Source organism: Pecten maximus, chromosome 6 (assembly GCF_902652985.1).
Source record: "Pecten maximus chromosome 6, xPecMax1.1, whole genome shotgun sequence".
NCBI lineage: Eukaryota > Metazoa > Mollusca > Bivalvia > Pectinida > Pectinidae > Pecten > Pecten maximus.
Genome location: NC_047020.1, coordinates 18,897,513 through 18,909,849, shown reverse-complemented (window position 1 = coordinate 18,909,849; position 12,337 = coordinate 18,897,513). Strand labels below are relative to the sequence as shown.

The 12,337-nt window shown below is 34.4% G+C and overlaps 1 protein-coding gene across 1 annotated transcript in view; it reads right to left on the bottom strand.

Moving 5' to 3' along the window:
- Positions 1 to 11,537, bottom strand: part of LOC117329146 (major facilitator superfamily domain-containing protein 8-like) — a 32,278-nt gene extending 20,741 nt beyond the window's left edge. The window contains exon 1 of the mRNA XM_033886898.1: positions 11,417 to 11,537. Within this exon, the coding sequence (XP_033742789.1) occupies positions 11,417 to 11,490 (74 nt within the window). The 5' untranslated portion in view covers positions 11,491 to 11,537. The remainder of the gene's footprint in view (positions 1 to 11,416) is intronic.
- Between the last annotated feature and the right edge of the window lie 800 nt (positions 11,538 to 12,337).

The window sequence follows — 12,337 nt, the reverse complement described above, 5'->3', positions numbered from 1 at the left end:
GCTTTGATGAGACTAATAAATGAGTATTCAGAGTTTCCTCTTGCCCTACCACCGGAAGTTATACACTGACAAGCTCTCATACAGTTGTTGACTTTGGTTAAGGAACACATTCTCAAATGACAGATGATCATATTCTAAATCAAGGGTTGGATTTTCACTAATTTGAAGAGTTCTGTCCCTTTGTTTTCATTCCTATGCATCTTATTCTAGCAGATTGCCATTCATATTTGTTTCCAATTGTTCTACACCTCATATACATTTGATGATATTTGAAAGTGGGTGAAAATGGAATAGAATATTGTATTGAGTCACATTGACTTCATTTCTCCAATTCATCCAGATCAAGAAATCTAGAAGGTACAAAAAGGTGAAACTTTCCAAATCCATTTTAGTTTCCATGTAGGTAAGATTTTAACATTTTATTATTATGGTTGTTTTACATTCAATTGTTGGGGAGAGAGGACATATTCATCAGATATATATCTCCTATATAACAAGGTTTACACTTGCTTATGTGTATACTTAAAATTAGTTTCCTTTCTTTTGATAATATCTCTGTGGTTATAGTCGCTCACATGAGTCTTTACACTTCTTTCTATCAAATATCTTCAAAAGTTTCATCTCATTTATTTGTCTCCAGTTTCTTTTTGGTTAAACAATTGACATATTTAGTGGCTTTTGATTTTCAAAATTTACTTTTTGTTTTTCAATACATGTACATCAATATTTTGCATGTCTCTGTAACATACAATGTATATATATATATATAGAAATGCTCCGCTTCTTCCTTTTTAACAATAATTTTAATAAAATATTTTGTTTGGTTAAGACATCTTGAATTGACGGATCTGTCAGATCAGCACAGTAGTCCAAGATAACATTCTGGTTCAATTGTTTTTCTTCTGTATGGCTTACTTGATGACCTTTTCAAACTTGGTCTTGGGCATTATTTGGCTGGTCTGATTGTTGTTTAAGAATCTTGAGGCACTCTGCTGACTCCCAAAGAGGAGGGATGGGACACAGAAGGACAATTCAACAATTCAAATGCACATGCATTCTGTAGTGATTGTACCAAATTTTGAATGCTGCTATAGGTTTGTTTTAATGAATGTCATTTACCTTCATTAAAGACCACTGGAGCCAGACATGCAAAAAAAAAACTTGAAAATCTTCAACTGAATAACCTTGAGGCCAAGATACCTGGTATTGGGCCTGTAGTATGCTGGTGAAGTGTTACAAAATTCAAGGTCACAGCCGTCAAATATGTTTAAATGTTTAAACCCTTTTTTCTCAATATCAAAAAGAGGTCCAGAGAAGAAGGTGATATGGCCTCTTATTTGGTTGCTGCACAATACTTTAAGTACTCTTTCAGACTCGAATGTCAAAGGTCAATGTCACTATTTCTGTCAAATGAAAACCAGTTGCTTGGACTACTACATGTAGCTTCAGATTTGAAAGACAAATGTAAAAGATAATGTAACTAAAGATAGAAAAATACTGTACAGATCAATGAAAGACCATGCTTTCCCTACATGAAAAAGTATTAGAACCCAATGCTACTGGTCATATAATACTTCTTTTATATATTCTTTACATGGATAGATAACGGCAACATTTTAAATACTTTAATAGATAAATACTTATTATCGGTTAGCTTGTAATAATAATAATAAATATTTTATTAGCGTGTCACACATTTTAAAATACATACATAATAGTTTCAACTAAAACAATGCATGATTTATAAAATGCCCAGCCTGTATTTGGCTTACGAGACACAGAAATTAATATACAACATTAACACAAATCAATCATGATTAAAAGAACGACGTTTTCTCATACATAAAAAACACTGTTCTAGCTATAAAACACTGCAGAGATGCCTCATTCATTAAAAATATAAATTTATCTTTCGAACACATATCTAAAAAATCTGATTAGATGTCATTAGCCTTTATAAAAAGAGGTTCCCGGAATTCATTATAATAATCACACTCGCATAAAAAATGAATTTCAGATTCAACAGATTTAAATTTACAATATGTACACAGTCTATCACATAATTGTATTGCAGGTTTAAAATAGCGACCAGTCTCTATACATAGTGGCAAACTTTCACATCGTAGTTTAGCTAAGACGCTCCTGTGTGATCTAGGCATAATACTGGTTACATAAGTTTCAGTTATTAAATCTTTCTTAAACAATCTATAAGTTCTCAGCTTATTACCATTTTGTTGCCCACTATCTGTCCAGACCCTTGTAAACCATGACTGTTCATCTAACTTAAAAACTTTTTTAGAAATATCGCGCATGACCGCTTTCGTAGCTCCGGTAGCCCTCGTGATGATTTGGTCGACTTGGTAATGTTTTGCTAGTTTATTTGCGTTAGCATCCCAGGACTTTCCCTTCCTCTCTGACCACTTATGGACTTTATACAAAAGTCTATCACAATCCACTGATTTCAGTCTACAGCACAGTCTAAAAAACTCTATCCGCTGTTTGGCTAGACACGATATCCAACCCATATCACCGATTTTACCCCCGTTAGAAGTATTTCTGGACACACCTAAATAAATCCTCATAGCTCGGTTCTGAATATTATTTATTAGCCTATGTTCAGTCTGTCCCCATATGGCTGAACAGTAAAACAGTATTGGTTCAACAATAGTCTCGTATAGCTTGGTAAATAATATATACGACATCCCACCGGAAGCAATAAATTTGGAAGTTAATGCTCCTAACGCTCTTCCGGCCGATTTAGAAAGCTCCCGTATGGCGAGTTTCATGTCTAAATGTTCGTCGAACCAGAGTCCTAGGTATTTGTATTCCTTTACGATTTCTAACTCGGTACCGCCGCAATGGAATGTAGAATCTGTCACAGGAAATGATCTGGGCCGGAAGTGAACCACATTAGTTTTTTCCCGGTTAATATTTAACCTCCATTTATAACACCATTCTGTTACAATGTCGAGTAGCTTCTGAAGCTTATCGGGGTCAGACGCTATAAGCGCGATATCATCCGCATATAGTAATGAAGTAATGAAGCATGTGCATCGCATATCTTTTTGCTTGGAAAGAGATAACTAGAATGTATGTATCTTAAGCATGTGAAGGAAAATCAGTAGAAAGTGGTATATCAACCTGTGTGTAAGAGCATGGCTGATCAGCACTATATTGGTTCGCTGGATAGACCCATGTAGGATTTCATTAGATCACTTTATAGAAATAACACATAATTTCACTGTACGCAATCGTTACTGACCGGTAAGTTTACTACTATTTAGGGCCGTTTTCGTTTACACGGTACAAACGGTTGGACCAGGATTGTTCGTTTATGAAATAATGACATATGCAGGTCCGTCAAAATTTACGCTTGAAATGTGACAATTAAAAATCGACGAACCAACTTGCCCGCATGACTTTTGGGCCTGTCCAAATTTGCTCTAGGCTAGTTGTTATTGACAGCTTGAAAGTTTTACCAGATAGTCCCCGCCAATCCAATCTTACTAATTATATTTCATGATGAGTCTTTGTGTCGATATACACGGACAGTACATTGGCCATCAACGCCGATACAAAACCAAGCTGAAGGGAAATCACTTTGGCTGAAATCACGTGACCATCAAATTGGCAGTGTATTTAAAGTGCGTGTATATACTCAATCATTTATGTGGTCAGGGGTGCCGGAGGGCAAGGCCGGGACAGGTCAATTGTCTCACAATCATAACTGTACAAGTGTATGCAAGACGTGTTAATATTCAAATAACCATAAACATATTATCTATGTTTAATTTAGAAGTTTAATTACACATGTTTAATATAGCAGCCGACTGCAACTTGGAGTTTTAGTCAATTTATACTCTGAATACGGACACCAAAAACAAACCAAATATGTTTGTCGACTATATATAGCTAGCCTGTCGTGTATCATTGGACAGACGTTAATGTAACAACGACCCAAATACAACATGTTCAATAAACTAATAACTACACCTACACTACATCGCCCGGATAAACGAAAAAACTCCGAACTGGGTAGATACGTAAAATAGCAAATCAAATCGCCCAACCTAAAACTTGCAATAGTAACAGGTCACAAGCCTCAACGCTTCAAGAAAATAAAAGATTAATTCTAACCCAATGGCAATGACAAGTGTTTATTCTCGAGAATATGAATATAGGCAAATGGATAACAATGATACATGGTAAAACAGGATGGACATCAGTATTGTGAATTATGTATCTCATTTATATCAATAATAAATTTAGCCACTGAAATAAGTTCATTTTGTGTTACGTAATTGAATAATGTATTACATGACCTGTTACAGGTTACATTGATTCTTGCCAACGAGCCAATTTAATAATTACCGGGTGATATGTGAAGTACTATATGAGACAACCCATGAAATATGTTTAAAAAATTCAAAACGTTCCAGGGGTCTGTTCCATGACCATTTTAATATCACCCTACACGGGAGTGTGACAGGGTTCCATTTTTAGTCAAAATAACGCACATTTAACTTTTTTTGTTTCATAGATGCATTTATGCAACAAAAAATTCATATATCAAAAAATTACGCAATCTTAAAGGGACAATTTAGTCAAGCATGTTTTTTTATAATTCAAGCAGAATCGATAAAACATATATCCAGACAAAGTAATTTGCGGTCAACAGTTATCTGCTGTGTAGCCAATGTCCAGTATGGTCAGCCTAAGTTTGGAGAAAGCCCACGTCAAATATAGCGATACTCCAAATATAATGACACGTTTTGCGCCCTCTGGCGGGAGTTGCTTGTAAACACATCCACGCAATCGAAGCACAAAGTGACGAAACGGTAGATCTAATTTCAGATATTAACAACATGCGTGGCAAACAGTTGTTATATGTATCATAATTAATAGATTCAATGATGAATGATTGTTTTCATGATTCACAGTTTGCACACAAAGGGTACCGAAGGAGAAATCGTGTTCATGAAATTGTGTACACAGATATATACGGCCGGTACGTCTCTGCTTCACATGACGCAGAAAATACGATTATTATGGAAAGATGTGGCCACCGAACACGGTGGAAGAAGGTGCTTAGCACTCAACCAGACTACAGTTGTATTTGCTATCTGCCGCCAACACAAACCGTTTTGTATAGATAAAAACAAGAAATTGAGGAATCTTGAAAATTCTTGCACTGTTTTACTTCTTTGAAGCCATATGTCATCAGGTAGGCTTTCCAAGTAATATTTTTCTCCTTCATCCACAGCGCTAATGGAATTCTGATATAATCCTCAGTAAATTACCCTAAGGGGCCCCGTAAAAACTGAATGTACCGAGTGCATTTCCTTCCGATATTTACATTTGTGTACGAATGCAAACAAACGTGATTATTTCATCCATGAGAATTATTTTGACAATAAATGACATTAAGTCCATATATGTATGACTATTTAAGACCTACAAATAAAAACAAATTATAATGTCAAAAATTGTCGTAATGAAGACAAGAAGCTACGAACTTTTGAATATTATAATGTGCTTTGCATACACTTTACCTTAATTGCAGTGCGTTCTGGGAGAGATTTACATACAGAAGAAAACAAATATGGTGGAATTATTTTTATTCAGCTAGGCCAACTATATAGTGCCTGTTGTCTATCATAACTACAAATTTTAAATGACAAGGCTTTAATGCAAACAGAACGCAAACATGCACCTTTAACATGATGGTCCAAATAATTGCCAAATATTTTGGGTGTACAGGAACCGGAAGTAGTTGTCCCAATTCCGTAAAAAATGAACATGGCTTAAAATTGGCTTAAAAATATAGGTATTTTTGTGATTACATGCAACTCCCGCCAGAGGGCGCAACACGTTGCACTTTATTTGGAGTATCGCTATATTTGACGTGGGCTTTCCCCAAACTTAAGCTGACCATACTGGACATTGGCTACATAGCAGATAACTGTTGACCGCAAATTACTTTGTCTGGATATATGTTTTATCGATTCTGCTTGATTTAATAAAAGCATGCTTGACTAAATTGTCCCTTTAAGATTTTGTAATTTTTTAATAGATTTTTTGTTGTTGCATAAATGCATCTATGATTTGCAGTAAATATCACTCTAAAGAAAATGATAACTTTTTGAAGCAAAAAAAGTTAATTGTGCATTATTTTGACTAAAAATGGAACCCTTTCACACTCCCATGTAGGTTGATATAAAAATGGTTATGGAACAGGCCCTTGGGAACTTTTGAATTTTTTTTTTAAACATATTGCATGGGTTGTCTGATATAGTACTACAAATAACAGCCGGTAATTATTAAATTGGCTCGTGGCCAAAAAGCAATGTAACCTGTAACATGTCATTTTAATGCAGTTTGTCTCTTATAATAATATCTCGACATATATTTCCGTCTGCTATTGAGAATAAGTTGCTGATCACTGTTGAATAAATACTGAAATTGGTCGCCTAGCTATTTCTCTTGAATTCCATAAAGCGCATATTCTATGTTCACGTGGTATTTTAGACCATATACAACTTGTGATTGGTATTTTTGTATTACTTATTCTAAATTTACAGAACGCTTTGACTAATTTAGGAGGAAGTTCTAGTAAATAATTCTCCAAACAAAGTTCAGTCTTGTAAATTCTATAATTGATTCCGTTCGAGTAAAAGTTTCATTTCTCCAGTTTGCTAAAAAAAATACCTTAAGTTTATAAAATAGTGTACTCTTCAGCCAATTTACATGTATACTTGAAAACTCTTTATTGTTAAATATATCTAATAATCGACATTCTTCAAATATTTTTCACATATTTCAACCAAGACGAGTTATAATAAGACGTAATTGGTAATGGTTTGATGCTCAATTTATTATGATTATGTTTTGTCAATTTAGCCCAAAATCCAATCATTCTGACTTTAACAGTCATATCAAGTGGGAACCGTCCAAGTTCTCCATATATCATAAATTTTGCGTAGACGTTTTAACATTAAAAATATGTTGACAAAATGTTAGGTACAAACGTTCAATAAGTTTATAGTTACAGAAACTCCAAACTTCACATTCATATAAAACAATAGGTTTGACAGCTTTATCAAATATGTCAAGATGACAATCTATAGACAAATTATGATCTCTACATTTAGCCATAGCACCATACATTGCTTTAATCCCTTTTTTATATAGTTGTTTGATATTAAATTCTGTTAAACTAGTTTGGGTAAAATAAACCCCAAGATACTAAAATTATTTGGCTATTTATATTAGATTATTTTCACCGTATGTAAAATTCAAATCATTAGGAAATCTTTTCCTTCCAAAACTCAATACTTCGGTTGTTTTGCTTTAAACTGCCAAAGTTTAGAATATTTCAAACATGTATCTAGCTGCTTTTGCAAATCATCAGCATTTTTCTGGTAGTAAAATAGTGTCATCAGCATATAACATTACATACAATTTCAAATATATATTTAATTATTGTTCTAATTTTTCAGTTATATAAGACAAATCTCTTTACAATCATGTGATTTAATAAAATCTTCTAATCGTTAAGAAAAAGTGAAAAGAAAAACGGAGATAGGTTATCGCCTTGCCGGCCACCGGAAGTACACAAAAATACTTTTTAGAATACAGCATCTTTACTTACTTTGGCCTTGATAACATTGTACATATTTTTGAAAATTCAAAAACTTTTGCCATCTACATGTATATTGTTTATCAAAAGTTTAACCAAAGACCAATTTACCATATACATGTACTATCAAATGCCTTTTCAAATTCTATAAAAGCACAAAATATTTATTTTTTTAAATGTTTAGGTAACTCAATTAAAGTATAGAGCGAGAAAATATGGTCAGTTGTGGAGTGGTTCCTTCGACACCCTGCCTGATTTTCGAGAATGAGTTCAACATTATCAGCATATTTATTTAAACGATCGTTTATTATAGCTGTAAACAATTTACCCAGGCAACTAATCAGAGTAATAGGTCGACAATTATGAGGATCATACAAACTACCATTATTTTTAAAAACGGGGATAATATTTCCTATGAGCCAGGATTCGGGCACATGATCAGTATTCAAAATATAATTGAATAATTCTACATATAATGGCATCATTAAATCAATAGTTGATTTGATATACACGTTACATAGCATATCGTCATCAACAGCCTTATTATTTCTAAGCATTTTGACACAATTCAATATTTCATTCGGTAGTATTGGTTCATTGATAAAACCATTACCTTCAAGTGTAGATAGTGCATAGCTCAATTAACCGCTTACCATAATCATTACATAAAATATCTTTTGATGACCTTGTTCTGGGTACATTAATATCAATAAGATTATCAACATCTGAAAAAATAACTATAGTCACAATTTCGGCTTCAAAGAATTCGGTAAGATCCGCCGTCCTACTATTGAAATCCCCAAGTAGGCAAACATACTTGCTATTTTGCGTTTGTAGAGATAGTAAATCATTTTCAACGTCATGAAAAAGGTCAGGTAAGGAATACTTGGAGCTACTGGGCGGGATATAAACGATTCCAAATAGCATATGCCCTTTGTGTTTAACGACGTCCCCCTTCATTTGAAGCCATTAAACGTGACTACAATCAGTTTTGATTACATTTACATGTTTCACGTATTCATGTTTACAGTAAACAACTATACCACCATATTTCACAGTGGACAAACATTTCTGTGTTTACAAAACGCTGTATAACCATTTATATCAATGGAGTCAGCATTATCAGTCTTAGTTTCGGTAAGACCTATTACATGTAAGTCATAGCTAGAGAGACACTCAATAAAATCGGGAGACTTAAGCTTACCAACAAGACCATTGACATTAATACCAGAATTTAAAATTGTTTGTTATTATTACAGTCAATGTGGACTCCCTCCCAGGTAAATCCTACTGCATATGAAAAATTAAGACGCAATGCACGCGAACGGCAGCTAGAAAGTGACACGCACTACACACCACACGACACATATAAAAACAAGCCAGTATTCTGATTGGCTAAAAACACGACGGCCAAATTAACTCCCACTTTTCTGCGAAGCGCGGGAATATTTGATGGTCGACATCACGGTCGTATTGTAGCCCGAGTTTCCTCTGGTCCTGACACCATGTCTGGTATATCTGGTATGTCGGGCTACGTCTTATTGATGAGTGTTATATTTCCTGGTGTAATATGAAATCCGTTTGAAGTCACTTACAGGTCGGTAATACATATGTAGCGAAACTGGACTGGACTGACCGCCGGTGACCAGGTAGCTCTCAGATGGTTAGAGCGCCCGACTAAAGTTTGGAGGTCCCGGGTCGGAGTCTCGTTTAATCGTTGCGGTTTCCTCTCCTATTACATTTGGCGCCCAACGTGAGAAGGGACACGAGATGTGACAAGAGAGAAACATGCAACGACCATTACTTTCCTCGTTCTCGGAACTTATCTCAACAGCGCTCAAGCTACACGAAACACCCTCAGCCAATCATAGTGCATGTTCAAATCACTCTAAGAATTCCATAAGAAAAATCCAATTCCCGCGGCGGACCCATGATCTCGCTAGCTAAACTATAAAGATGGAGTGGAGGAAGGGAGACAACTCCAGTAAATGTTTCAATTCGTTTCTCGCTGATAACTATAGTTTGAAAGCTGATGGGAGCCGAGGGCTTACAATAGTTTATGTTGTGTTGATAAGTATAATAAGTAATACAAATTCCCATATCGAAATGGGCATCGTTTTATGTATATGATATAAATGGAAAACGTTTTGTATGTTGTATAACTATGATACAAGTAATGACCAGGTGTTAAAAACAAGTGTTGTACACTTGTTGTAGTCTATTTCATTTCCACCATCTCGCCACACTATCTTCAAATTTGGTGTCAATAGGATTATGATAAAAACGAAACATCCTTAGAGTAGATAGAATTTTTACCATCTCGGGCACTACATAAGACAGTGCTAGTAGGCTTCAAATTGGTCATTACATCGAAACGTCACACTCTCAAATATCATATTGGCGGTGCCATATAACCTCTATTAAATTTACTTTACCAACATGTTGAAAAATGTTCCAGAATATTTTGTATAACTTGTTATTTTGTGTGAAACAGTGACACTTACTTAGTTCATCATTGTCTAAAGGAGAGCGTGGTGTATGTTGTTATAAATATTTCACTGAATTAACATCAGTGCTGATAATGTAGCTCTTTTAATTAGGTTATTGTAGAAGAATCAAATTGATCAAATGTAAAATTAGAGGTTCGTGTACAGTAGTATATACTGATGTAGAGAATTTACATCGTTTGATTGTTAAATGAAGATGCATTCCAATGAAAATATATTCATTTTGGCCGACGTTAATTATTGTATTCAATAAAACGGTTGATAGACACTGCCCTTTACTTATATTTATAAGTTTTATTTTTTTTTATGTGTGACTATCTCAACAGAGAATCTGGGTATGTTTTTTTTTTTATATCTTTTGCAACAGACCACAGTTACCTGTAATTTAGACTATCGGCGGTACATGTATATTTAGAACATGCACGTCCTTATTACTTATAAAGTACATGACATGTTCATCAGTCAAGGACCAGTACTTCACATTATATATACAGTGGACATACAGCTCCCCAAACCGACTGTACCACTGTCTATCATATTTATAACTGTTCCTCAAAACAGCCAAAGTCATTTGTTGTAGACATGATCCGTTTCAATCATTACCATTTAAAAAATTCATCCTGTTCGAAACAAGAATTTTCTAATGGTTGAATCATTCGTTATCATTACAGAGCATAAAGATGATGTCATTGCTTGTAACGTCTATTTTGACTGGTTAGAAGATCTGCGTAAAAAGGTTTAAAAAAGAAAAGAATTTAAAACCCTGGAGATATATCAATATTGTTCAGTTTTGTTGGCATTATGGACCGCAACATAAAAGACCATTTATGTTTACAAACATGTAGATTCTACTTAAAAACACATTTCTTTAAAAAGTTACGTTCACAGTAAATAAAACTAATTAACATCAATATGTGTCATTTTTATTTCATGAAAGGTAATTCGACTTTATAATTTTACTAGTATCAATTTGTGCTGCGTCATATATAGTATAAACAATCCTAAATCTACACGAGTGTAGACGTATTGTTAATATATTTGATATTCTCATTAACAAAGCTGGTTAGTTTTTGCGAACATTTTCTAAATTTGTATACATTTTTCAGATATCTTCGATATCATCACATATCATTGGTTTTACAAAATAATCAATCGGTTATCTCATTCAGCTGGCTGTGTGTAGTGATTGTCAACTGTTGAGGCCTACGATGTGTGTTTGTTTACAGAAAATGTTGTTGTTATCCCGAGTACAATTTACACTCGGACTTACCTGTAAACTGGGGGCGGTGGATGCGTACGGAGAAGACTTTCCTCTTCATCGTCGTCATCACTGAGGTACGACATGTTAATCAGGGTCTATCTCACGCCATAACACCACCTCTGTCCGCCATTTTGAACACTATCTCTGTGGTGTCACATGACCTATTCATAAACTACAGGTCACATGATGATAAGTAGACTGGTATAAGTCATCAGATGGTACAAGTACCTTAACGTTTTAATATGTTCGACCAAGTTTGCTTTTTAGACAAATCTGTGCAATGTTTGTGAAAAATGACTTTGAGTCGGTCAATACAGTTATCAGAATGTCATATTTGTTGTTTTAACAAAGGACGTATTTTATTGTTATCTACCTATCTCTTCTACATCTTGTATAATACACGTACAGGTATATCATCGTAAATGACGACTGTGATCGAAGATATGTATCTCAGCTAGTGGGAGATAATGCTGCAGACATTAAGATAGTTTATATTTCCCTTGTCTATAATTTTCAGATTATCTATTAAAACACTGAATGCTACGACGATAATTTTTGTGTAATCTCTGTCACACAGGACTAGATTTAAATTTCTCAATATCGAAAACAGTCTACCGAAAAAGGACAGGGTGCACGAGTATAGTTAGTTCAAATTTTTCAACTGGTTTGAGTTGATATCCATCTCCATGTGCATGTGTTTACTACTGAATTTAATTAAACTTTTAGCATAGACATTTTTTTCATTTTTACGCCCTAACAGTACCATGATTAATTGTAGCTACATGTATATAAAAACATCTCTGAAGTGAAATATAAGAAATATGCGGAAACCCGTAGGAGTCGCTTTTAAGGAAATGTGTTGGTATCAAACCAACATTTCATACAAACAGTTACATATATTTATATAATGCTTGATTTCCGTCCCTCCTG